This window comes from Ovis canadensis, chromosome 1 (genome assembly GCF_042477335.2).
Source record: "Ovis canadensis isolate MfBH-ARS-UI-01 breed Bighorn chromosome 1, ARS-UI_OviCan_v2, whole genome shotgun sequence".
NCBI classification, from domain to species: domain Eukaryota; kingdom Metazoa; phylum Chordata; class Mammalia; order Artiodactyla; family Bovidae; genus Ovis; species Ovis canadensis.
Window position 1 is genome coordinate 87,189,061 of NC_091245.1, and position 26,913 is coordinate 87,215,973.

A 26,913-nucleotide genomic window follows, 5' to 3' on the forward strand; every position below is an offset into this window, starting at 1 on the left:
GCCCGGGCATGAGGCGCGGCGGGGTCCGCAAGAGCGGGAGGAGGAGCCGCGGCCGCCGTTGACCCGGCCGGCCGGGAAGGGGGAGAGATGCGGGGCCCGGCGGCCCGTGCCCCACTTCCAACACCGCTGCCGCCGCTGCTGCTACTGCTGCTGCTGCCGCCACTACTGGGAGACCAAGTGGGGCCCTGTCGCTCCCTGGGGCCCGGCGGACGCGGCTCCTCGGGGGCCTGCTCTCCCGTGGGCTGGCTCTGTCCAGCTTCATCCTCGAACCTCTGGCTCTACACCAGCCGCTGCAGGGATGCGGGGACGGAACTGACTGGTCACCTGGTCCCTCACCATGATGGTCTGAGGGTCTGGTGTCCAGAATCCGGGGCCCACATCCCCCTGCCACCAGCGCCGGAAGGCTGCCCCTGGAGCTGTCGTCTTCTGGGCATAGGAGGCCACCTTTCCCCGCAGGGCAAGCTCACCCTGCCCCATGAGCACCTGTGCTTAAAAGCCCCACGGCTGAGATGCCAGTCCTGTAAGCTGGTGCAGGCCCTAGGTTTCAGGGCAGGGGACAGCTTAGCAGAAGAGTCCATGGGTGGACGTCGGAAGAGGAACGTGAATACCGCCCCCCAGTTTCAGCCCCCCAGCTACCAGGCCACAGTGCCGGAGAACCAGCCAGCAGGTACTCCTGTGGCATCTCTGCGGGCCATCGACCCAGATGAGGGCGAGGCAGGTCGACTGGAGTACACTATGGATGCCCTCTTCGATAGCCGCTCCAACCACTTCTTCTCTCTGGACCCGATCACTGGTGCAGTCACCACAGCCGAGGAGCTGGATCGTGAGACCAAGAGCACGCACGTCTTCAGGGTCACGGCGCAGGACCACGGCATGCCCCGACGCAGTGCCCTGGCCACGCTCACCATCTTGGTGACTGACACCAATGATCACGACCCTGTGTTTGAGCAGCAGGAGTACAAGGAGAGCCTCAGGGAAAACCTGGAAGTCGGCTATGAGGTGCTTACCGTCAGAGCCACAGATGGTGACGCCCCTCCCAATGCCAATATTCTATACCGGCTGGTGGAAGGGTCTGGGGGCAGCCCCTCTGAAGTCTTTGAGATTGACCCTCGCTCTGGTGTCATCCGAACCCGAGGCCCCGTGGATCGGGAAGAGGTGGAATCCTACCAGTTGACGGTCGAAGCGAGTGACCAGGGTCGGGACCCTGGTCCACGGACTGCCACAGCTGCCATTTTCCTGTCGGTGGAGGATGATAATGACAATGCCCCCCAGTTTAGTGAGAAGCGCTACGTGGTCCAGGTGCGGGAGGATGTGGCCCCAGGAGCCCCGGTCCTCCGGGTCACAGCCTCAGATAGAGACAAGGGCAGCAATGCTCTGGTGCACTACAGCATCATGAGTGGCAACGCACGGGGACAGTTTTACTTAGATGCCCAGACTGGGGCTCTGGACGTGGTGAGCCCTCTTGACTATGAGACGACCAAGGAATATACCCTACGGGTTCGGGCACAGGACGGTGGCCGGCCCCCTCTCTCCAACGTCTCCGGCTTGGTGACAGTGCAGGTCTTGGATATCAATGACAATGCTCCCATCTTCGTCAGCACCCCCTTCCAGGCTACTGTTCTGGAGAGTGTCCCCTTAGGCTACCTGGTCCTCCATGTCCAGGCCATTGATGCTGATGCGGGTGACAATGCTCGCTTAGAATACCGCCTTGCAGGGGTTGGACACGACTTTCCCTTCACCATCAACAATGGCACAGGCTGGATCTCTGTGGCAGCTGAGCTGGACCGGGAAGAGGTTGATTTCTACAGCTTTGGAGTAGAAGCCCGCGACCACGGCACCCCAGCACTCACTGCCTCGGCCAGTGTCAGCGTGACCATCCTGGATGTCAACGACAACAACCCAACCTTCACCCAACCCGAGTACACGGTGCGGCTCAATGAGGATGCAGCTGTGGGCACCAGCGTGGTGACGGTGTCGGCCGTGGACCGAGATGCCCACAGTGTCATCACCTACCAGATCACCAGTGGCAATACCCGAAACCGCTTCTCCATCACCAGCCAGAGCGGTGGGGGGCTGGTGTCCCTCGCCCTGCCATTGGACTACAAACTTGAGCGGCAGTATGTGCTGGCTGTTACTGCCTCCGATGGCACGAGGCAGGACACGGCACAAGTGGTCGTGAACGTCACTGATGCCAATACCCACCGCCCTGTCTTTCAGAGCTCCCACTACACGGTGAATATTAATGAGGACCGGCCAGCAGGCACCACAGTGGTGCTCATCAGCGCCACAGATGAGGACACGGGTGAGAATGCCCGCATCACCTACTTTATGGAGGACAGCATCCCCCAGTTCCGCATCGATGCGGACACAGGGGCCGTCACGACCCAGGCTGAGCTGGACTATGAGGACCAGGTGTCCTACACCCTGGCCATCACTGCCCGGGACAATGGCATTCCCCAGAAGTCCGACACCACCTACCTGGAGATCCTGGTGAATGACGTGAATGACAACGCCCCTCAGTTTCTGCGGGACTCCTACCAGGGCAGTGTCTACGAGGACGTGCCCCCCTTCACCAGCGTTCTGCAGATCTCAGCCACTGATCGTGACTCCGGCCTTAATGGCAGGGTCTTCTACACCTTCCAAGGAGGCAATGATGGAGACGGGGACTTTATCGTAGAGTCCACATCAGGCATTGTGAGAACACTGCGGAGGCTGGATCGTGAGAATGTGGCCCAGTACGTCTTGCGGGCATACGCAGTGGACAAGGGGATGCCTCCAGCCCGCACGCCCATGGACGTGACAGTCACAGTGTTGGATGTAAATGATAACCCACCTGTGTTTGAGCAGGATGAGTTTGATGTATTTGTGGAAGAGAACAGTCCCATTGGGCTGGCGGTGGCCCGGGTCACAGCCACTGACCCTGATGAAGGCACCAATGCTCAGATCATGTACCAGATCGTGGAGGGCAACATCCCTGAGGTCTTCCAACTGGACATCTTCTCCGGAGAGTTGACCGCTCTGGTGGACTTGGATTATGAGGACCGGCCTGAATATGTCCTGGTCATCCAGGCCACGTCAGCTCCGCTGGTGAGCCGAGCTACAGTGCACGTCCGCCTGCTTGACCGCAATGACAACCCACCAGTGCTGGGCAACTTCGAGATCCTCTTCAACAACTATGTCACCAACCGATCAAGCAGCTTCCCAGGGGGTGCCATCGGCCGGGTGCCTGCCCACGACCCTGACATCTCAGACAGCCTGACTTACAGCTTTGAGCGCGGGAATGAACTCAGCCTGGTCCTCCTCAACGCGTCCACTGGCGAGCTGAGGCTGAGTCGGGCACTGGACAACAACCGACCTCTGGAGGCTGTCATGAGCGTGCTGGTGTCGGGTAAGGAAGGGCCCCGGCAACACTGGGATAGAGTTGGCCCTTGGGGGAGGGCCTGGGCGGCCTCCTGAGGAGGAACTGCTGACCCATCTCTCTACCTGGGACTGGCTAGCGTTTGAGGGGTGCAAAGCAGCTGGGGACAGAGCCCAAGGAATCCTGGCAGCTGTGTGGGCCCTGCCTGCCACCCCAGGCTGGGCCGGGCTGCTTCAGTCGGCTGCCCTCTGCCTACCAGCCTGTGACGTGGTGGGGAAATGTCATGAGGCTGTCTTCTCTGTGGCTGCTGAGAATTGTGGAAAAAGGCTCTGGGGTCTAAGAGAGCTGGGGCGGGATGGAGGGGATTGTGGCCCAGAGCAGCGAGCCACCCCTTCACACCCGCCAGCCGCCCGCCCGCCCGCCGGCACGTCCCTGTGATCTCACACAGCCTCGGACAGAGCCGAGGCTGTCGGGGCACAGAGTTGCCCCCATGGGGTCAGGACCCTGCGGTTGGGCCCCTTCTGGTTCCCGGCTGAGCCACAGACCAGCTGAGGGGGACTTTGTCTAGGACATTCTTTTCCCTCCAGGCAGAAAGAGCCTGGCCTGGCTTCCCCCTTCAGAGCTCCCACAGGAAGTGAGGCCGGAGCTCATTGTCTCTGTCCAAACAGACCCCACTGTCAGAGGTGGTGGTTCGGGGTCCGGCTTGGGGGAGGGGCCGCAGCGGAGCCGGGGGCAGGCCATGGCACTCCTGGGCTCCCTGCCTCCCCGCGGCTGTTCTTAGACGCCAGGCCTTCCCACGGCCCATGAGAGCCTGGGCTCAGGGGATGGGCTGTGGGGACCATGATGAGCCAGGGCGCTAGTGGCCTCTGAAGGCAGAGCCCCCAGATCCAGCGGCAGGGGAACAGAATCCTGGGGCGTGGGAGCCTGGCCGGGACCCAGGCCGGGCATTCCAGCTGCTTGGCCAAGCGCTCAGCCTGCAGACTCCTGGACAGAAGGGCTGGGGGAGGAGAGTCAGGGGGTGGGGGGGAGGGTGGGCAGCATTCTGTCTCTTCTGTCGGGAGCAGGGAGTGGACAACAGCGGCAGCAAGGAGCCGAGCCCCTTCCCTGGGCCTGGGAACAGCTGCGGCCCTCGTGAGCACTAACTGTTAGCTGTGCCTGGGGATGGGTGGGTCAGGGCACCCTCACTTAGGCACATCAGAGAGGGGAGAAAGAGCCGCCTGGCGAGCCTCACTTCCACCCCAAGGAGTCCGGGGTAGGAGAGGAGTGAGGCGTGCAAGACACAGGGCGTGGCTTCAGCCCCCTCCTCATTCATAGTCCTTCTGGGACAGACAACCCCCCTCCCCAATCCTCAGGTGGCCATTGGAGCCAGGGCGCGTGAGCTTTTAGAGGTCATGGACAGGCTCTGTGCCTCTGGAAGCTTCAGTTCCTCTCTAGGGGGAGGTGGTGGGGGCTGGAGCTCTGCTATCTCGTGTCCTTCTCTGTGCTGGGAAGCAGTGGGGAGGGCTGGAGGGGAAGGGCCTCTCCCTCCTGCCTCCCCCAGTCCACCCTAGGTGACCGAGGGACGTGGGCAGAGGAGGCCCCACCCAGCCTTCACACTCCTACCCATGCAGAGCCCCAGACTTCGGCTCCCCTAGAATAGATGGGGAGGCCTTGGCTGGCCCTCCAGCCCAACCCCACCCTTTCCCCTCAGCCCTGACCCTTGGAGGCAGTCACCACGGCAACCCCAAAGTCCGGGGCGGCTGGGGCGAGGGGGATCAGCTCCTGCTGCCCTTTGTTTCCCTCTCTTGCTCTTTGTCTCTTCTTTCTTTCCCGCGTCTGCCCTTGGGGGCCTTTCTGCACTGTCTCCTCTGTGGTCCTCTCCCCATCTCCAGTGTGACTCTCCTCCTTCCCCACTTTCTCCACTGCTGGCTCTTTTCCTGGGCCTTTGTCTTCCCCTGTTTGGTCTCTGTGTTTTTGCCTCTCCGATTTCCCCCTCTCTTGTTCCCTGGGACTTCAGCTGCCTTAGCATGGGCCGGGGGGCTCTCCCGAGGCCCAAATTCTCCTAACTCTGCCTCTTCCCAACCCTGCCTGGACACACAGCAGTGCCCGCTCATGGCCCATGACTCCCACTAGTGCATCTGCCAGGGCAAGGGCGGCTTGGCCTCTAATTCTGCCCCAGTCTGGGACTTGGCACTTTCCTAGGTGTGGCAGGCGAGGTTCTTGTCACAGAGGGTGTTTCCTGGGGTCAGGGCCCATCCCCACCCTCTTCTGCCCAGGAGGATGGCTCAGGCTGTGCACCCCCCACCCCGGTTCCCACCGTTGCCTTTGCACCTGAAGGGTGACCCAGGTCAAGGCAGGAGAAAGGAACAAAGAGGAAGGAGAGAGCGGTCCATTGACTGCTGGGATGGGGACAATAGCAGAAGGGGCAGGTGGCCACAGATGGTGGGCCAGATGGGAAGCAGCGGACACCCTGGGTGAGGGGTGCAGGCGGGGCCTGGGCCGGCAGGGGGGCAACACCGGGAGGGGTGCACGTTCCCAGGGCTGACAGTGGAGAGGTTTCTCTTGCCTGCCCCGCCCCTCCCTGGTCAGTTAGGAGGACTCTGTGGACTCTGGGCTCCTTCCTGCCCAGAGGGACTCTCACACCAAGGAATCACTGGGCACCAGGTACACAAGGGCCCTGGGCTGGCTCCAGAACTAAGTGCAGGGGGCTCTGAAAGAGGGAGGAAAGTAGAGCCTGAGGTCATAAATCTGGGCAGGCTCCCTGGAAAAGGTGAGTTTAGGGCGGGCTAGGAAACTAGGAGGAGTGTGGGCTGGTGGCTGGATAGTCCAGGTAGGAAGGAACATTTTGTTTAGCAGCAGTCAAGAAAAGGAGGAGCAGAGGTGAGTGATGACAACAGGCTTGCTGGTGAGAGCAGGCGAGCCTCACATTCTCAAGCAGTGAGGCTGGAGGGCAGGTGGGCAGGGGGCCGAGGACACGGCTCAGATGTATGTCTGGCTTCAGCCTTCCTAGTTGCTGGCGCAGTCAGCTACCTCAAGGTGCTATGACATAGAAGCAGAAGAATCTATTCCCAGATCCCTTTCGTACACCCAGGAGTGTGCGCGTGCGTGCTTGGTTGCTAATCATGTCCAAATCTTTTCGACCCTATGGACTGTAGCCTGCCAGGCTCCTCTGTCCATGGGATTCTCCAGGCAAGAATCCTGGAGTGGGTTGACATGCTCTTCTCCAGAGGATCTTCCCAACCCAGGGATCAAACCCTCATTTTGTGCATTACAGGTGGATTCTTCACCAACTGAGCCACTGTGGAAGCCCTCTCCTACCTCTGTCCCACCCGAGAAACACTACCTCCTGCCTCATTCTTGCTAGGATGTCCTTTTAAATAACTACTTGGGCCTCCCTGCAGTGTTTTAAAGACCATTTCTTCATTATGGAGATCAAATAGATTCTCATGACCATCTGACTGAACACTTACTATGCGTAGAACATTGTAGTAACTAAACAATAAGAATATCGCTTATAGCCCAACCAGGCCATTTCCCTCACCGCTTGGCCTCCAGCTTTCATTTTGAGCTGAATACAGTCCATTGCTATGTGTTTGAGCACTCAGGTGTGCCCAGTATTTCTGGGCTTAGCGTGTGTGGGTGGGGTGAGACACCAGAGTGTTAGTACTTAGCTGTTTATAAGTGAGTGTGTGGCCCGGGGGTGTGGCAGGCACTGGATTTAATGCCATGAGCCAAGTGGGTGATGAGTAGCTGGAGGTCTAGGCCAGGAGACGTCAGCTCAGTGGGGCTCTGTCTGGGGCTCAGGGTGGAGAGCTACCCAGGCCTTTCTATCTCTGGCCCCCAGAACCCCACAACATCAGGGCAGTGGGTGGTGCTGCCACTGGTAAGGTGGCTCAGCTAGATTTCCTGGGGTAGGGCCCCCCAGGCTACCCTCAGCAACTCAGAGAGTTGGGCGGGAAGAATGCTTTGTGTGGGACGTTGCCATGGGGATAGCGGGCCTGTGCCCAAGCAGCCACGGGGCTTAGTGGGAGGGGGACTGGGTGGCCCACTGACCCAGTTCACCCTCCATTCTCTACTGCAATGGGGGAGGGGGAACACAGCCAGAGTCAGGTTTGTAGAGGTGTTGAGATATAGAGGCTGAGAGGGCAGGAGGATTATATTTGTGGGTCTCTCATGGTGCTCTGGGCCCTCTAGGGAGGTAAGAAAAAGGCAAAATAAGATTCTCGTGCCGGGAAGCACCTGGTCTGGTATTGATATAAGGGAGCAGACCCATCCGTGGCTTGGGGCAGGGAAAGATGCACAAACATTAAAAGATGTGTCCATGCTTTCCAACGGGCTTCCCTGGTGGCTCAGACCACCAAGAATCCACCTGCAATGCAGTAGTCCTGGGTTCAATCCCTGGGTGGGGAAGATCCTCTGGAGAAGAGAAGGGCAACCCACTCCAGTATTCTTGCCTAGGAAATCCCACGGACAGGGGAGCCTCGTGGGCTACAGTCTATGGAGTTGCAAAGAGTTGACAGGACCCAGCAATTAATGCACACACACGCTTTGCAGCAGAAGGTTTCTGGAAAGTATGCAAACAGAACTTCTGGAAATCAATCCCCCTGAGTGCTGCTGGGGGCTGAGCCCTCCTGGAGTGACTCTCTCTCAGGTGAGGCACACAGTGTCCTAAGGGCTCTTTTATGCCAGTTAGAAAAGAGCCTTTCTTGGCAACTGGGCAGTGCAGGAGTGTGCGAGCAGGGTTCCAGCCCACACTCATGCCCTCCTCCGGGTGCTCGTACCCGGAGCCAGATTTATGGCTTGGGACCCCTGCCTCCCTGGGTGCTGACCATCTGGCCTCCCCACAGACGGCGTGCACAGCGTGACCGCTCAGTGCTCCCTGCGCGTCACCATCATCACCGACGAGATGCTCACGCACAGCATCACGCTGCGACTGGAAGACATGTCGCCCGAGCGCTTCCTGTCGCCCCTACTGGGTCTCTTCATCCAGGCTGTGGCCGCCACGCTGGCCACACCCCCAGACCACGTGGTGATCTTCAACGTGCAGCGGGACACCGATGCCCCCGGCAGCCACATCCTCAACGTGAGCCTGTCGGTGGGCCAGCCGCCGGGGCCCGGGGGCGGGCCACCCTTCCTGCCCTCCGAGGACCTGCAGGAGCGCCTGTATCTCAACCGCAGCCTGCTCACTGCCATCTCGGCACAGCGCGTACTGCCCTTCGACGACAACATCTGCCTGCGTGAGCCCTGCGAGAACTACATGCGCTGCGTGTCCGTGCTCCGCTTTGACTCTTCCGCGCCCTTCATCGCCTCCTCCTCCGTGCTCTTCCGGCCCATCCACCCGGTGGGGGGACTGCGCTGCCGCTGCCCGCCTGGCTTCACCGGAGACTACTGCGAGACCGAGGTGGACCTCTGCTACTCACGGCCCTGCGGCCCCCACGGACGCTGCCGCAGCCGCGAGGGCGGCTACACCTGCCTCTGCCGCGACGGCTACACCGGTGAGCCCTCGCGGAGGGAGGAGAAGGCCTGAGGGCGGTCCTGGGGGTGGTGAAGCCTGCAGCGCCAGCACAATCAAGGGAAGAACCGGGTAACCTCTTTCTGCTGAGGGAATGCACAGGGTGCAATGGCCATTCACAAGACCCACTTGCTCTTTCACAATCACCTGTTGAGGAAGGAAGAGGGGACCCTTGTTTCTCTGTCCCCAACCCGCCCCCACCCCCAGATGGTGTAACTGAGGTCAGGGCTGGCACTGGGGCCAGTCGGCTTGCATTTGTATCCCAGCTTTGTCAAGAGCGGCTGGGTGACCTTGGGCAAGTTACTTAACCGCTCTGTGGGGTAGAATTTTTAAATGGGTGATGAATCTACTCCCATGACAAGGTGGTTGTGAGGATTAATTAAATTTAATATGGGCAAGAGAGCTGGCCTGTGGGAAGTGCTGGCTGTGATTTAGGGAAATACTGAGTGAGATCAGGTGACTTGCCCCAGGTCTCACCTGGATTAGAGGTGAGGCTGGGCCTAGTACATACCACTCTCCAAACTGATGAGTGAGTTGCCTTTCAGAGCCGCAGCGGGTGCTTTTCTCCCCAGGTGTTGAGGGGAGGCACAGAAGAGCTGGGGAGACTGGTGGGGTTCAGGTGTGGGGATGGGGACTTTCAGATCATCTGCGTGACGTGGAGTCCACCCTTGCTCAGGTGTGTAAAGCAGGGCCTGACCAAGAGGCCTGTTGGCCTATCTCCAGGGGTCTTTACACATCCTGTCCCCAGACTCTCCCTGGGATCTCGCTGCCTCTGCTTCGTGCTCCGGACCCCTCCCTGCAGCCTCCTGCTTTGCCTCAGGAAATCCCCGGCTCTCCATGCCTTTCCTTCCCAGGGGCCGTAGGCCTTGCTCCCTCTCCCCCAGAGCCATGCCCACGCTCTTCGCCAGCCGTGGTAGGCCAGCCTTGCTGCCTCCCCTGCTGCATCTTCCTGCCCAGAACTTGCCAGACTTGACTCCTCTCAGCTGCTGCTGTGGGTAGGGGGGAGCAGAGGGGTGGGCTTGGGGGAGGGGAGGGAAGTCTTTGTCCAAGAGGATGGGGTAGGGGGGTGCTTAGAGTAGGCGAACAACAGTTTCCATGGAAACTAGAGCCAGTCACTAGGCACTGGAGCTGAGAACCTATCTCTAGAATCTGGGAATGGGGAGGGAGAGAAAAGGGTGGATTTTGCCATCTGATGTTGGAATTTTCAGCTCCTCCGTTTCAGCTCCCAAGGCTCAGTTCCCTACTGTCTCAGCATCTCTCAAGTGCACAGAGGTCCTCAGTCTGAACAAGAGGGCTCTGGGCGGGAGTCCCTTGGCCCGTTTCTGGAGAGTCCCCAGCTTCCCACCCACACCATCCCATAACTCCGACAAATCCAAGTGGAAGCCTGGTCTCATCCCCAGGGAGGGAAGCTGATCTTGGTGCCTGTGAGGGACAAAAGCGCCAGTGTGGGGTGGGGGTTGCTACCACCCCTTGTGCTGTCCTGCAGGCCCTCTCCTCCACAGGCATGCCCCCTGATGGGGCCAGAACACCCCCATACTTGCTGGGTAACCCTCACACCAAAGGCCACTAGGACTCAGACCTTGTGATCAGGGACCTCACAGGCCTGTGCTCTTAAGGCCCAAACAGGGGCATGGAAGGGACTGGGAGCCTCTGGGAACTTGCAGGACAGCAATATATGGGACTGTGGTAAGGATGCCCAGTGCACCAAGCAGGGCATCAGAGGAGCCAGGGTTTCACAGAGCTCAGAGGGATGAGCACGTGAGAGGATGTGGGGATGCTGGAGGGATGCGGAGTGTCATAGCAGTCATGGGAGACCACAGAGGGATCACTGGGTGCAAAGGAGTCCCAGTTTCCCAGACACCTGGTGCTCACCTGCCTGACTTCTTGTCCAGGTGAGCACTGCGAAGTGAGTGCCCGCTCGGGCCGCTGCACCCCAGGTGTCTGCAAGAACGGGGGCACCTGTGTCAACCTGCTGGTGGGCGGCTTCAAGTGCGACTGCCCATCCGGAGACTTCGAGAAGCCCTTCTGCCAGGTGACCACACGCAGCTTCCCTGCCCGTTCCTTCATCACCTTCCGGGGCCTGCGCCAGCGCTTCCACTTCACCCTGGCCCTCTCGTGAGTGCCTGGGCACTTGGAATAGGGGCTGGGAACAGCCTGGGGGGCCTCCTATTCTGTGGACGAGGTGGGAAGTCAGGCAGTGATGCTGTGTGGCAGGGCGGGGGAGGGGGAAGGAGTTGTTGGCAGAGCCAGGCCTGTACTTTGAGTTGCCCTGTACCCTTGCCTGGCAGGCCCCTCACCCACCAGGGCCACCTATACTCCTCCCAACGCACCCTCAAGGGTGGGAGCCAGGATGCCAGGGTCGTGCCGCTAGTCCTGGTTTGTGCTCATCTTCCACGCTCTAGCCATGTGGCCCACAGCCTCCACCCAGGAGTCAGCCCTCAGGAGATTTCTGAGTAGGACCAGGGCTGGTTAGGTGGCTGGGGTGCGGGCATCCAGGTGGGTGCCCCATTCCCTGCCCCCTCCCTTACTCCCACTCAGGTTTGCCACCAAGGAGCGTGATGGGCTGCTGCTGTACAACGGGCGCTTCAACGAGAAGCATGACTTCGTGGCCCTCGAGGTGATCCAGGAGCAGGTCCAGCTCACCTTCTCTGCAGGTGATCCCGCGGCCCCGCATCCTCGCCCATCTCCTGGAGTCCCTGTGCCTCCCCGCCCTTGACCCCGAGTCACACACTCTCCCAGCCAAACCTGGGCGCAGCCCAACAACGAGTGCCCTGTCCCCATTCCCAGCCCTCAGCTGGTGTCTCAGCTCACCTGGGTCCTTTCCTCAGGGGAGTCGACCACCACCGTGTCCCCCTTCGTGCCCGGAGGGGTCAGTGACGGCCAGTGGCACACGGTGCATCTGAAGTACTACAATAAGGTGGGTATGGGAGGGGTCACAGGGGGAGAGGGTCCTGTCCTGGGCTCAGATGCTCTCCCAGACCTGGGTGGCACTGCCTTGCTGGGGGCTGGTTGTGGTATGTCTGGCTGAACGGGGAGGAAGGGAGGGGTGGAACTTGCTGCTTCGCTGGGCATTCCCATCCTGCTAGGTGGTACAGACACTTCCTGTTCTGCTAGGTACAAACGCAAGTGGACATTGAGGAAGGTAAATGGTCATGTGAGCACACATCTGTGTGCATGTGTCCATGTGTATACCACACGTGTATGCGTGTATAGCAGTACACAAAGGGAGTGTGTATGTGCTGGCGTTTTCCTGCCTGCTGGCCCATGAGTGGCCCTGGCCCACTCTTTCCCCTCTCTGCCCTTGCCTGTCCACAGCCACTCTTGGGTCAGACGGGGCTCCCGCAGGGCCCATCCGAGCAGAAGGTGGCTGTGGTGACCGTGGATGGCTGTGACACAGGAGTAGCCCTGCGCTTTGGAGCGATGCTGGGCAACTACTCCTGCGCTGCCCAGGGCACTCAGGGTGGCAGCAAGAAGTAAGGAGGGGAGAGGGCTGGGGGTGCAGCGAGGTGTGGAGCCACACAGGGAGGGAGGGCTGTAAGGGGGGACTTTGGGGGCCCTGAAATGGGAACCAATTCCTTTCCCTCATCTGGCTTCCCTTTGCCCCTGCTCAGCCTTCTGCACGGGGGCTGGGTGGGGGCAGAGCCGGCAAGTCTGGGGGATTCGAGCTAGCCTTGGGCAGCAGTCTGATAGAGCAGCTCCAGGGTGGGGCTTCCCTTCCCCTGGCTGCTCAGCAGGGCCCCTAGGAGAAGGAAGAGCTGGAAGCACCCCACTCACCCTCATGTCTTGGCTGTTTCCCCGCCTCCCCCACCCCACCTGCCAGGTCTCTGGACCTGACAGGGCCCCTGCTGCTGGGCGGGGTGCCTGACCTGCCTGAGAGCTTCCCTGTCCGCACCCGGCAGTTTGTGGGCTGCATGAGGGACCTGCAGGTGGACAGCCGCCACGTCGACATGGCTGACTTCATTGCCAACAACGGCACCATGCCTGGTATGGGAGGCGGGGCAGGCTGAATGCAGAGAGGTGGGGTGTGCCTGGTGTGGGGGCCCCTGGGAGTGGGGGGCTCAGAGCCCCCTCTAGCCACTGCCACAGGTCTTCTGTCGGGAGCCTCTGCCTGAGCACCCTTCTCTCCACTCTAGGGTGCCCTGCCAAGAAGAACGTGTGTGACAGCAACACTTGCCACAATGGGGGCACCTGTGTGAACCAGTGGGATGCGTTCAGCTGCGAGTGCCCTCTGGGCTTTGGGGGCAAGAGCTGTGCCCAGGGTAGGTATAGGGGCAGCTGTCAGAGGTTGGGGCCTGGGAGCTGTCAGCAGTGCTCGGAACCCCAGCAGGGTCGGGCCAGGCCCTGGGCAGGGCCCAGCTGAGCTTGGCTGTGGGTGGAAAAGCGTGTCTGGGCAGCGCCCTGAGAGGGTTAGCACGGGAGACAAAGGGCCCAGTCACAGGCAGGCCTGGGCACAGAGTGGGGTGGACCCGGAGCAGGTAGATGCTCTGGAGGGCGGGGCAGCTGGGGAGCCTGGGCACTAGGAGGGGCAGTACCCTGCCTCCCACTGCGCTACCCCCGCTGAACATCATACCCCCTGGGGCACTCGGCCACTCCGCCCCTCAGAGTCTGCCTCTATCTGCCTGCCCAGAGATGGCCAACCCGCAGCGCTTCCTGGGCAGCAGCCTGCTGGCCTGGCATGGCCTCTCACTGCCCATCTCCCAGCCCTGGCACCTCAGCCTCATGTTTCGCACACGCCAGGCCGACGGCGTCCTGCTCCAGGCTGTCACCAGGGGGCGCAGCACCATCACTCTGCAGGTGATGCAGGGAAGGGTGGGGCCGGCGGGCCCTGGCATGGGTTATTGGTCAGAGCTGGCTGGGCGGGGTCTTTCCCAGGAGAGAAAAGGCAGCTGGGTTCCTTTGGTGGATCACTGCTGCCATCTCTCGGGCCCACAGGAAATAATGCCTTTTCCTCCCTGGCCTCAGCTGGGCAGCAGGATGGGTTTGGTGGTCCAGGAAGGACAGTGGGCTGGAAGATGAGCTGGTCAAGGCAGTCTGCTGACCCTCTTTTCTTCTGGTGCCAGCTTCGGGAGGGCCGCTTGGTGCTGAGCGTGGAGGGCACAGGGCTCCAGGCCTCGTCTCTCCAGCTGGAGCCAGGCCGGGCCAATGATGGTGACTGGCACCATGCACAGCTGGCGTTGGGAGCCAGTGGAGGCCCTGGCCACGCCATCCTGTCCTTTGACTATGGGCAGCAGTGGGCAGAGGGCAACCTGGGCCCCCGGCTGCACGGGCTACACCTGAGCAACATTACCGTCGGGGGTGTTCCAGGGCCGGCCAGTGGTGTGGCCCGAGGCTTCCGGGGCTGTTTGCAGGTAAGCCTCCTGCTCTGCTTTCTCACCGCCAACACTGAGAAGCCCATTCCACAAAGGGCCAACACCACTATCCTCTCCCTCCCAGGGTGTTCGGGTCAGTGAGACGCCTGAGGGCATCAGCAGTCTGGATCCCAGCCATGGGGAGAGCATCAACGTGGAGCCAGGCTGCAGCCTGCCAGACCCCTGTGACTCAAACCCATGTCCTGCCAATAGCTACTGCAGTGACGACTGGGACAGCTATTCGTGCAGCTGTGATCCAGGTAGGCCAGGGGTCCAGGGAAATGGGACAAGTCAGCAGGTGTGGAGCAGGGGCGGGGGCTCATTCTGGCTTTGCCATGTGACCTGGGGCTAGTCACCTCACCCCTCTGAGCCTCTCATCCTGCACTGCAGAGCCACAGCCAACTGGTATAGCTGCTCAGAACAGAAGGAGGTGAATGAAGGCAGCTTTGAAGAAAATGCCAGGGGAAGGTGGGGACTGAGTCTCTCTTGTCCTTCTGGTTGGTCCCAGGTTACTATGGTGACAACTGCACTAATGTGTGTGACCTGAACCCATGCGAGCATCAGTCCATGTGTACCCGAAAGCCCAGTGCTCCCCATGGCTATACCTGCGAGTGTCCCCCCAGTTACCTTGGGCCATACTGTGAAACCAGGTAATGTGGATCCGTGCAGGCAGCTGGGGCCACTGCCGATGCCCACTGTGTCCCTCAGAGCCCTGGGAGCCTGGCTGGGCCATGGCTGGGGTAGGAAGGGCCACACATGGCTACAGCGTGGCTGAAGGAGCTCATTCCTCCCTGGTCCCTTCTCTGCAGGATTGACCAACCTTGTCCCCGAGGCTGGTGGGGACACCCCACATGCGGCCCGTGCAACTGCGATGTCAGCAAAGGCTTCGATCCAGACTGCAACAAGACAAGTGGCGAGTGCCGCTGCAAGGTGACTGCCCCGACCCAAGCCTGCACAGCGCTGCCTCGGCTGCTGTTCTGTACTTCCTGGGCCCTTGGGAGGGTGGGCAGTGGAAGAAGCCTCCCCACAGAGCGCTGAGGGCTACGTGCCTTTGATCCACTGGGGCGGGCCAGTGGCTATTTGTCCTTGTGTGTCTTGGGGTGCGGAGGGGGCCAGGACTTAATCAGTGAGCTCCGGGCCAGCTGTACTGGTTGTTTGCAGCCCATTCTAATTGATTGGTGTCTCACTGGTGGGTTAAACTCCAAATCATGACCAGTTAATAAATACTTTGAATGTACCATTCTTTGGGGTCAGGGAACCTCTCTCCAGAGGGGCCAAAGTGAGAGGATCCGTGAGCACCCAGGGAAGAGAGCTTGAGCCAGCAACCCTGTGTCCCTTCTCCCTCTCAGGAGAACCACTACCGGCCCCCTGGCAGCCCCGCCTGCCTCCTATGTGACTGCTACCCCACGGGCTCTCTGTCCCGAGTCTGTGACCCTGAGGAGGGCCAGTGTCCATGCAAGCCAGGCGTCATTGGGCGCCAGTGTGATCGCTGTGACAACCCTTTTGCTGAGGTTACCACCAACGGCTGTGAAGGTAGGGCTCTCTAGATGGGTGGGTGGCCCTCCCCACTGTGTGCCAGGCCCCAGTGTCCCAGGGAGGCCAGGAGCCGGGACGGGTTGCAGACCTGAGGCTGCCTTGGGAGGGCTGGGGAGCCCGGCCATCGCTGTAGGGGGACAACTGCTCCTGAGTGATGGTGCGCTTCCTTGCAGTGAATTACGACAGCTGCCCGAGGGCCATCGAGGCTGGGATCTGGTGGCCCCGTACCCGCTTTGGGCTGCCTGCCGCTGCCCCCTGTCCCAAAGGCTCCTTCGGTAGGTGCTGGAGGCCCGGAACATGAAACAGAGAACTTGGCCTTTGTCAGTAGAGTGGGGTCAGTCCCTGGCTGTAGATCCCGCGACCCCCAACTTCTGGCCTCCAGGTCTGGGGGATTCCATGTCCCATGCTTCCTTGGCTCAATGCTCCTGTGCTTCCAAGTTTGCCTAGATGAAAGGTGTCTACATTTTGGACTCGTAACAAAAGTGCTGAAAACCTGCAGCATGCCTGGCACAGGACTGGGTACTAGAGGTTCAGAGATGAGTCACAGGTTGCTATCCTCAACTCACCACCTCGTACTGGAGTTATGCCACCAGAGAGACGGCCTGGGGAGCAGGGCGCATGGGCTGCTGTCCCAGGGGAGCTGCAGGATGCAGGCTGGCTCTGGCCCTTGGATTGACCATGAGCAGAGATCAGAAGCAGAGTGTGTGGCAGAAAGTTCAAGGTGGTGGCCGGAGTAGGGCAGCCGAGTCCGGGGGCTCAGGGAGGCCACATGCCCCGCACTCCTGCAGCCCTCCTGTGGGTTGATCTCGCAGAGGTTTTGGCTCTGGGGCTCCGCACACGCTGGGGCACCGGACAGCAGGGCCCTTGTCTGCTAGTCTCCTGTCTCTGGTTCACGGGGGCTGGCCCTGGCAGAACTCAGCGAGGTCTCTCCCTGAGGCCTGCCCTCCTGGCTGCCTTCCCCCAGGGACTGCTGTGCGCCACTGTGATGAGCACAGAGGGTGGCTTCCCCCAAACCTCTTCAACTGCACATCGGTCACCTTCTCAGAGCTGAAGGGATTTGTAAGTGAACGTCTCCTCTCCATCTCCTTGCCCCTTACCCCGTCTTCACCCAGGATGACTTGCCCGCCTTTCCAGTTTTGAGAAAGGGGACTCCGACAACTCCAGCTCCTGCCTTCCGGGGGCCCCTGCCCAGAGGCTGCCTCTCCCCTTCCCGAGTCCTTTTACTCTGGAGTTCCAGTTCTCCCCTCTGGGAACCTTGCTGTCCCCTTCCTGTGCTGACCCCCCTGCCTGTCTTGGTCCCAGGCTGAGCGGCTGCAGAGAAACGAGTCAGGCCTGGATTCCGGGCGCTCCCAGCGGCTGGCCCTGCTCCTGCGCAATGCTACCCAACACACGGCTGGCTACTTTGGCAGTGACGTCAAGGTGGCCTACCAGCTGGCCACGCGGCTGCTGGCCCACGAGAGTGCCCAGCGAGGCTTTGGGCTGTCCGCCACACAGGACGTGCACTTCACCGAGGTGGGGCTCAGAGTGGGCAGGGAAGGTGGGGTGGGAGGAGGTCATGGTGAGTGAGCCGGCTCCTGGTAACTTCGGGGCAGAGTCTGGGGCACTCCTCTCTCTGCTTTTAGGGAGCTCCCAGCCGGCATGAGGCCTCCATGAGACCCCCTGAGGCATGGCCCAGCACATCGGTCATTTAGAGCACCTCTTCCCGACCCTTCTTAACGCAGGGTATCCATAGAGAATAATGTTTGTATGAAGACCCGGTCTGACCAGGCTCACCAGAGGAAGGGCCCTCCCCACTGGCCCAGGACAGGGAGGAACCCGCATCAGATAATCTGTGTGGGCATAGGCACAGGCCCTGGGAAGCTGTTAGAGACAGAGGAGGAAGGGTTAGTGGGCAGGGCATGGTGGGGGGCGGGGCAGGGCTGGTCTAGGATGGGCTGGTGGGGACGAGGAGTGAGGCTGTGGGCACAGCCTGCTGTGAATGTGCCCACTCTAGAATCTGCTGCGCGTGGGCAGCGCCCTCCTGGATGCAGCCAACAAGCGGCACTGGGAGCTGATCCAGCAGACGGAGGGTGGCACTGCCTGGTTGCTGCAGCACTACGAGGCCTATGCCAGCGCTCTGGCCCAGAACATGCGGCACACCTACCTGAGCCCCTTCACCATCGTCACACCCAACATCGGTGAGGCTGCCGGCGGGCCGGAGAGGGTGTGTGCAGGGCCACGCCAGGGGCCTGCCCTCCTCACCTAGGGTCTGACCTGTGCCCTCTCCATAGTCATCTCTGTCGTTCGCTTGGACAAGGGGAGCTTCGCTGGGGCCAAGCTGCCCCGCTATGAGGCACTGCGGGGGGAGCGGCCCCCAGACCTGGAGACGACGGTCATCCTGCCTGAGTCTGTCTTCAGAGGTCAGTGGGGGCCGAGGGGTGGGTCAGGGGGCCAGGCTGGGGTGTCTGTGAAGGACCCAGCTGAGTAGACAATGTCCCGATCCCAGAAACACTCCCTGTGGTCAGACCCGCGGGCCCCGGAGAGCCCCAGGAGCTGGAGGAGCTGGCTCGGCGGCAGCGGCGGCACCCGGAGCTGAGCCAGGGTGAGGCGGTGGCCAGCGTCATCATCTACCGCACCCTGGCCGGGCTGCTGCCCCATAACTACGACCCGGACAAGCGCAGCCTGAGGTGAGCGGCCGGGGAGACGAGTGGGTGGGGGTGCCAGTCAGTGGGGGAGCCACAGAGAGGGACCAGGGGTGGCAGCATCTCAGAGAGATAAGAAGGGTCCTCCAGTCACACAGGGCTTCCCAGGTGGCGCTAGTGGTAAAGAACCCACCTGCTGATGCAGGAGACATAAGAGATGCGGGTTCCATCCCTGGGTTGAGAAGGTCCCCTGGAGGAGGGCATGGCCACCCACTCCGGTAGTCTTGCCTGGAGAATCCCATGGACAGAGGAGCCTGGCAGGCTACAGAGTCGTACAGAGTCGTACAGAGTCGGGCATGACTAAAGCGACTTAGTATGTGCGCATGCCACTCACACGAATACTGTGGTGACTGTGTGCCTGCCTGGCCAGAGTTCCCAAACGCCCCGTCATCAACACACCTGTGGTGAGCATCAGCGTCCATGACGACGAGGAGCTCCTGCCCCGTGCTTTGGACAAGCCCGTCACGGTGCAGTTCCGGCTGCTGGAGACCGAGGAGCGCACCAAACCCATCTGTGTCTTCTGGAACCACTCGATCCTGTGAGCCTGCACTGCCCTGTGCCCCAGGCCCCAGTGCACCACCCCCTCCTGTCTCCTGACCCTGCCTCCCTCACACAGGGTCAGTGGCACTGGTGGCTGGTCAGCCCGAGGCTGTGAAGTCGTCTTCCGCAACGAGAGCCACGTCAGCTGCCAGTGCAACCACATGACGAGCTTCGCCGTGCTCATGGATGTGTCTCGGCGCGAGGTTGGGCCCGCAGGGCTAGGGGTGGGAGCCCAGGGCTCTGGACTGGGTGCTCAGACCCTGCCCTTCCTAATCTCCCTGTTTCTCTGCCACCCGGGCCCCCTACAGAATGGGGAGATCCTGCCACTGAAGACGCTGACATACGTGGCCCTCGGGGTCACCCTGGCTGCCCTCCTGCTCACTTTCCTCTTCCTTGCTGTCCTGCGCACGCTGCGCTCCAACCAGCATGGCATCCGGCGGAACCTGACAGCCGCCCTGGGCCTGGCTCAGCTGGTCTTCCTCCTGGGAATCAACCAGGCTGACCTCCCTGTAAGATGTTCCTCCTCACCAGAAACCCCCAGAGTCCCCCGCTCTCATGGTCCCACATCAGTCCTCCCCGGCGTTCCCCTCAATCCCTGCTTCTGCAGCCCTGAGGGGTAAAGAGCTAGCCTGGGGCCTAGCGCATGGCTTGCGCCGCTCCAGCTCCCCCTGGTTCCCCGGCGCACCATAGAGGTACCTTCCTGTGGCCCAGACTCCCCGCTGGAGCAGCGTCCAGCACCCAGGCCCTCCTCTCCAGTCTGGTGAGAGCAGAGCCCACAGCCTGGGTGTGGCCTGGGCACTGACCGGGCGCGGCCTGGCCCTCAGTTTGCCTGCACAGTCATTGCCATCCTGCTGCACTTCCTGTACCTCTGCGCCTTCTCCTGGGCTCTGCTGGAGGCCTTGCACCTGTACCGGGCGCTCACCGAGGTGCGCGATGTCAACGCCGGCCCCATGCGATTCTACTACATGCTGGGCTGGGGTGTGCCTGCCTTCATCACAGGTACCCCCCGCCCCCAGCCCGGGTCTTGAGGTCTACATCCCTAGGGCCTTGGTGCACCTTTATGCCACCTTCTCCCGTGTACATCCCAGGCCTGGAGGCCCCACATCCCTATGCTCCGGGCCAAGTTCTCCACAAGCGTCCCTCTCATTTAACTCGGTGCCTGGGAGCCCCACCCAGGGAGAGGGTCCCCTAGGCTGGAGAGGATGGCATGGACAGAGGGTGGACAGAACCCTTCCTCCCCTGCACCTGGCCCTTGGAGCCCACTTGTCCGCTTGACTGATTCCCAAGTCCCTTGACCACCCCTCCCCGCCGCTGTCACCGCCCTCCCAGGTCTAGCTGTGGGCCTGGACCCGGAGGGCTATGGGAACCCCGACTTCTGCTGGCTCTCCATCTACGACACACTCATATGGAGTTTCACCGGCCCCGTGGCCTTTGCGGTCTCGGTAAATGCTAGAGAGTGCCTGGGGGTGGGGCGGAGCAGGCTGAGCGTGAACTCATGCTCCCCTTGAGGAATGGTGGAGGTGTCCCTGGGGGTGGGATGGAAGCCGTCTGTGTCCTGACGATCCCCCCTCACACCCCCTCCTCCCCTGCCAGATGAGTGTCTTCCTGTACATCCTGGCGGCCCGGGCTTCCTGTGCTGCCCAGCGGCAGGGCTTTGAGAAGAAAGGCCCTGTGTGAGTATGGGCTGGGGGTGCCTGGGCGGTGGGTGGGCACCAGCGTGGGAGGCCCTGCAGCCAGACTCACAGCGCCCCTGTCCCCAGCTCGGGGCTGCGGCCCTCCTTCGCCGTCCTACTGCTGCTGAGCGCCACGTGGCTGCTGGCACTGCTGTCTGTCAACAGCGACACCCTCCTCTTCCACTACCTCTTCGCTGCCTCCAATTGTGTCCAGGTACCGGCCCGGGCCCTGCCCCGTGGGAGGCCGCTGGAGTTCTGTGTGGCCGGGAGCGTGACTAGGAGGTCCGTTAATCAGCACTTACAGTTGCTGCTTCCTGCCTGTCAGGGCCCCTTCATCTTCCTCTCCTACGTGGTGCTTAGCAAGGAGGTCCGGAAAGCACTCAAGTTTGCCTGCAGCCGCAAGCCCAGCCCTGACCCTGCTCTGACCACCAAGTCCACCCTGACCTCGGTGAGGGAGCCGGGGGTCCAGGAGGTGGAGGGGTCATGGGGAGTATGAGGCAGGGGAGAGGCAGGAGGCCCAAGGAGACCATTCTCTGTGCTTTTTGTCCCACTTTTTCTCCATCCTTACATCCTTTCCTGAAAGGAAGAAGGGGTGGTGAGATGGTATGTGTGGCCTGGGAGGAGGGGGCATGGTTGGGGGTGGGGAGGGGGTGCTGAGTTGAGAGAGATGGGAGTGGAGCATGGGAGAATGTGACCAAGACAGGTAATCGGTCATAAATGCCCCACACCTGAGAGTCTCTTGTGTGTCTTGGTAAATCTGTGTCTCCCAGGATGCTCTCAGGAGGGCCGTCTTTTGCTAACAACCCCTATTAGACAGCCGAGTCCAGGGTATCTGGGAGACATAGAACTGGCTCAGCTATGGCAGAGCTGCAGCTGCCACCAGGCCCTGAAATGGGGGCAGCAGGGGCGTGGTGCCCCTCTCTCCAGTCCTTGGCACACGGTGGGGAGAATTTAGGGCAAGCTCCCTCAGCCCTTCCACTTCCCAGCCTGGGGCCACCCCGTCCCACTCCCCAACATACTGACCTGTTTCCCACTTAGTCCTACAACTGCCCCAGCCCCTACGGGGATGGAAGGCTGTACCAGCCCTATGGAGACTCAGCCGGCTCCCTGCACAGTGCCAGCCGCTCTGGCAAGAGTCAGCCCAGCTACATCCCCTTCTTGCTGAGGTGAGGCCTGGCGAGGTGGGGTGGGGGGTGGCGGGCTGGGGAGCGAGGAAGGGCACCAGGCCTGCTAGACCCAGGCCGGGCAGCTAGGAGTTGGGTAGCACACACCGTGGCTGACACGGTGGCAGCTTGAACCTAGAAGTGGTGAGGGACATGGGACAGGAACGGGAAAACCCAGGACAGACAAGAGAATGAGACACAGGTGAGGACCAGGCAGATGCCACCAGGGTGTCTTGTCTTCTTAGGGAGGAGTCCACGCTGAACCCCGGCCAAGGGCCCCCTGGCCTGGGGGACCCCGGTGGCCTGTTCCTGGAAGGTCAAAACCAGCAGCATGGTGAGGACGGAATCTCCTGATGGCCAGTGGCGGGTGGAGGCCCAGCCACCCGGCTTTTACTGAGGGTGGGCGGTGGCGGATGAGCTGTCGTGATCTCTCCCCCACCTGCTAGACCCAGACACAGATTCCGACAGTGACCTGTCCCTGGAGGATGACCAGAGCGGCTCCTATGCATCTACCCACTCATCAGACAGCGAGGAGGAGGAAGAGGAAGAGGAGAGGGAGGCAGCCTTCCCTGGAGAACCAGGCTGGGACAGCCTGCTGGGGCCTGGGGCCGAGAGACTGCCCCTGCACAGTACCCCTAAGGGTGGGCCAGTGCAGGGCTGTGGCCTCTGGGGGCAGTGGGAGGGCAGAGGGGCTGGGATTTCTGGGAGGTGAGACTAAGGTGGTGATTCTCCTGACTGCCTTCTCTGGGCCTTATCTACTTCCTCTGTCCACCAGATGGGGGCCTGGGGCCTGGGAAGGTCCCCTGGCCAGGAGACTTTGGGACCACAGCAAAGGAAGGCTGTGGCAACGGGGCCTCTGAGGAGCGGCCACGAGAGAATGGAGATGCCCTGACTTGGGAGGGCTCCCTGGGCCCGCTTCCAGGCCCTTCTGCCCAGCCTCACAAAGGTGAGTGGGGTGTGCGCAGCTGCATGCTCCCCATCAGCAGCCCCCCGCCTCACACCAGCCTGTGGCCAGCGGGCGTGCTCCTTCCACCTGCCCTTCATGGAGCCCACCCTCTGGCCCGCAGGCATCCTCAAGAAGAAGTGTCTGCCCACCATCAGTGAGAAGAGCAGTCTCCTCCGGCTACCCCCCGAGCAAGGCACCACGTCTTCCCGGGGCTCCTCAGCCAGCGAGGGCAGCCGGGGTGGGCCCCCTCCCCGCCCTCCCCCCCGGCAGAGTCTCCAGGAGCAGCTGAATGGGGTCATGCCCATTGCCATGAGCATCAAGGCGGGCACAGTGGATGAGGACTCCTCAGGCTCTGAGTGAGTGTGGCTGGGTGGGCGGATCAGGGTGCAGCCCCGCCGAGGCCCTGCCTCCAGACCTCCCCCAGGCCACCTTGGTTGGCAGCAGACTGTGGTCCGGGGCCCTTCGGGCCACGTGCCCACAGACATGGTGCCCCACGGGGTCGGCCCAGCCCGGCGTCGGGTAGAGTTGGGGAGGGCAGGGGGCTGGGGTTGCTTTTCTGCTTCCTTCTTTGGGGAAAGCTGCTCCCTGCCTCCTCTGCTCTGACTAACCCTCTGTCTGCCTTGTCTGTCACTTTGCTTTCCTGCCTCTCCAGATTTCTCTTCTTTAACTTCCTGCATTAACCCTGGGCCGTGGTTCCTACACCCTGAGGCTCCCTTACCTTCCCCAGCTGCACTCATGCCCCCACTCCTGTCTTGTGCTTTATCCTGCCCCTGCTCCCCCGCCTGCCTGCCTGCAGCAGCGACGAAACGTCCATCTGAGGAGCCTGGGCCTTGCCGGGAGGGGCACCCACCCCACCCCAGGCCATCTAGTGCCAACTCCCTTCCCCATCATCCCCCTCACTGCACTTTGGACCCCTGGGGCCAACATCTCCAAGACAAAGTTTTTCAGAAAAGAGGAAAAAAAAAAAAGATTTAAAAAAGGATCTCCACTCTTCATGACTTCAGGGATTAATTTTTTTTATACGCTGGAAACTGACTCCCCTTTCCCTCCCCTAAGAGGCTAGGACCCCCCAGGATGCTCTCCCAGCCTCTCCTCAGTTTCCCATCTGCTGTGCCTCTGGGAGGAGAGGGACTCTTGGGGGGCCTGCCCCTCGTCTGCCATCACCAAAAGGAAAGGACGAAGCCACATGCACCCAGGGCATCGTGCCCTGTGGGCTGCACCGGGTGGGCCTCAGCGCGGCAAGGGTGGCAGGATGGAGGGCGCTCCTCACCCTGCCCGTGCTGCCACCTCCAGGAACTGCAAAAAGCCCTGTCCGGAGAGGGGGCAGAAGGACTCGGAGCCCCCGGACCCCCAAATGCTGCATGAACACATTCTGAGGGGAACCCGCGCCCCTGGGCGGCGGCCGGGCCACCCCTGCCCCTCTCCTTTTCCTGGACTCCGGCCGCGTGCTGCAGCCCGGGTGTTTGCTCAGTTCGCTGACCCAAAAGTGCTTCATTTCCCTGCCTGCCCCGTGCTGGGGAAGGCCAGTCACGTGTTAAGTTGCGCTTCTTTGCTATTGTGTGGGTGGGACAGGGAGGAGGAAGACTGACGGGAGTCGGGTCGCTGCTGTCCACTCTCCCTCCTCCGGGACCAGACAAATCCCACTGACCTGCTGTGGCCTCTGAGACATGTTCTATTTTTATCTCCTTCTTGGAATTGGCTCTCTTCTTCAAAAGACCAAGTCCTGTTCCTTTTTCTCCCCCTCACCACCCAGCTCCCTGCGAAGAGAGAGTTAATATATATTTTTAATTTATTTGCTTGTTGTGTTGGGATGGGTCCAGTCCCAGGGGGTCTGACATGGCCATCACAGGTTGGGTGTGTACCCAGCAGTCCTGGCAAGGGGGCCTAAGGCCCTCACCCTTGCTCCAGGCTGTCATCTCCCCACCTCTCCTCTTCCTCCTTGGTTTTGCCAGCTGCTATTCACTGGAGTCACCATTTACACTAAACATGTATTCCAGACTTGTCACCAACTTTCCTCTGGAGCAGGTGGCCAGAAAAAGAGGCTCTGAATAGAGAAAATATTTCTATTTCTCATTTGTAAGGCTGGTTTCTGGTTTTTCTGCCATGGATTCTCCCCCTTGGCCTCTCCCCTCGGCAATTCCTACAAAAGGTTAAAAACTTAACTGGTTTTTACTACTGATGACTTGACTTAAAAAAATACAAAGATGCTGGATGCTAACTTGATACTAACCATCTGATTGTACAGTTTGATTGTTACTGTAAATATGGTAGCATTTTGTGTTTTGTTTTTTCATTTCACCGTACTACTGAATAAACTAGTTCCGTGCGGGCTGAGCACCATCACTGTGTCCTTCTGTGCGCGGCCCTGTCCTTCCAGAAGGGATAGGCCTGGTCTCTGGAAAACAAGAGCAGGCAGGGCCCTGGGAGGGCCCAGGTCAGGGGACTCAGATATCCTCTACCGACACTTGTAGCAGCGGGCTGCCCCTGAGTAGCCTCATCAGTACTGAGCCCATGTCCTGGCATTTCCAAGGAAGATGCGACTGGTAGCAGGGCAAGTATGGTTTTCACCAGGACAGGAGGGACTTGTATGGCTGGAAAGGCTGCACAGAGCAGGCAGGATTCCAGCTGAGTCCTGTTCTGGGAGCAGAATTCAGGAGGTAGGGAGGGCTGAGTTAAGAGGCTGCTGAGTTAAGAGGCTGCTCAGTGACTAGGTACCTCCTGACTTCACTCCTCTGGGCCGTCTTGTGTTTCTCCACATCGGAAATAGAGCAACTATTCATACTCTAGCCAGCTGTATACTCTGCCACATCACTCGTGTTCCCAAGTTTTGTGTTTTTTCGATCTGTTCAACAAACTAGATAGGGAGTTCACATGGGGGCCACAGAGGGGAGCTGTTTAGAACACAAACACTGGAACCAGACTGAGTGACTTAATCTCTCTGAGCCTTAGTTTCCCTGCCTGCAAAATGAGGATAATGGCTTCTGCCTAATTGAGCTTTTATGAGAATTAAATGAGTTAACACATGTAAGTGCTTTGGACAGTTCACAGTGCATAGTAAGAGGCCAACAAACCTTGGCTTCCCTCCTTGGTGCTACCGGGTTGGGGTGGAGGTAGAGTGCAGAAAGAGAAAAGACAAAGCCTGACCAAAAGGGAAGGAAGTAAGCAGGTAGCAGCAGAGAAGGGCAGCTGCTGGGGGGCATGGGGGGGCTCCTCCCCAGCTGACGCTGCCTCCTTAACACTGCAGTGTTGCTTAAGCAGATTTGCAGTGGGATTGGAAGAGCCGTCGACCTTTAACCAAACCCCAGACTGACCTAAAGGGCAAAAGGAACGTGTCTTGTCCTCTTTGGCCACCAGGTGGCAACAACCTGGTGGCAACGGGTCTGCTGCTTATTTTGCCTCTGAGGATCCCCAGGACCTGGCCCACACCCAGGCCACGCAAACATGCCATCTGCTGGCCACACCTAAGTGTGTGCCTGGACTTGCTTCTGTCAGACCCCAGTGCAGGACGCAGTTGGGATGCACACCTGACGTTTTCTGGCCTCTGCCAAATCTCTCCAGAGCTGAATACTCAGTGTCTATCTCCACACCCTGTCCCTGAACTCAATGTTCAGAAGCCCAGGGGCTGCAGGAGTTGCTGCAAGAGGCTCAGGAAAGGTGACGTGTAGACAGCTATTATGGTGATACAGGTGAATGAACCTGACGATCAGCCATAAGAAGGAAGAAGCCACGGTGGGGGGCGGGCGGTGGCTGGCCCTGGGAACAAAGGGAAGGGCCTGTTAGTGCCTCAGAAGGGGGCCTATGGATGTGTAAACCTGGGGCAGGGCACCAGCTGGAACGCACTCCCTTTATCCAGCTGCCTGCAGGCTTCCTTAAGTCAGAGCCTGGCCTCCAAGGAGGAAAGTCCTCTCAAAGCTCACAAGGAATTGAGCTGGTTCTGGTCCCAAGAATCAACGGCTGTGAGAAAAGGGAGACCCGTAGTTTAATCTGTTAAACCTTTTGTCATTCATTTAACAAACACCCCCATCTTGCACTCAATTATTTTTTTCAATAAATGAATGAAATCCTCCACCATGTATAACTCACAACACGAGGCACAACACAAGTTTATAAACCCTGGTGCCAGCCGTCTAGTAGGGGAAAAAGCAGAACACCAACAATTCTAAAGATGTGAGGCACA

At 60.3% G+C, this 26,913-nt stretch overlaps 1 protein-coding gene across 2 annotated transcripts; it reads left to right on the forward strand.

The window, feature by feature from the left end:
* The first annotated feature begins 13 nt into the window (after positions 1 to 13).
* Positions 14 to 25,076, forward strand: CELSR2 (cadherin EGF LAG seven-pass G-type receptor 2). 2 transcript variants are annotated; one of them, XM_069573655.1, is made up of 34 exons: positions 14 to 3,388; positions 8,185 to 8,832; positions 10,742 to 10,964; positions 11,388 to 11,503; positions 11,678 to 11,766; positions 12,165 to 12,322; positions 12,670 to 12,833; positions 12,983 to 13,108; positions 13,477 to 13,643; positions 13,910 to 14,197; positions 14,283 to 14,457; positions 14,706 to 14,847; positions 15,007 to 15,127; positions 15,547 to 15,730; positions 15,907 to 16,008; positions 16,698 to 16,792; positions 17,036 to 17,245; positions 17,727 to 17,910; positions 18,004 to 18,132; positions 18,219 to 18,399; positions 18,785 to 18,952; positions 19,031 to 19,157; positions 19,263 to 19,463; positions 19,779 to 19,953; positions 20,284 to 20,396; positions 20,548 to 20,627; positions 20,715 to 20,841; positions 20,953 to 21,075; positions 21,666 to 21,793; positions 22,036 to 22,124; positions 22,237 to 22,431; positions 22,566 to 22,736; positions 22,858 to 23,092; positions 23,533 to 25,076. In XM_069573655.1, the coding sequence occupies exons 1-34, from the start codon at positions 88 to 90 to the stop codon at positions 23,552 to 23,554; spliced, it is 8,757 nt and encodes a 2,918-aa protein (XP_069429756.1). In that variant the 5' UTR covers positions 14 to 87; the 3' UTR covers positions 23,555 to 25,076. The 2 variants fall into 2 exon arrangements, with proteins under 2 accessions (XP_069429756.1, XP_069429757.1); XM_069573656.1 differs by having other exon boundaries at positions 15 to 3,388; positions 23,793 to 25,076.
* Positions 25,077 to 26,913: the final 1,837 nt, after the last annotated feature.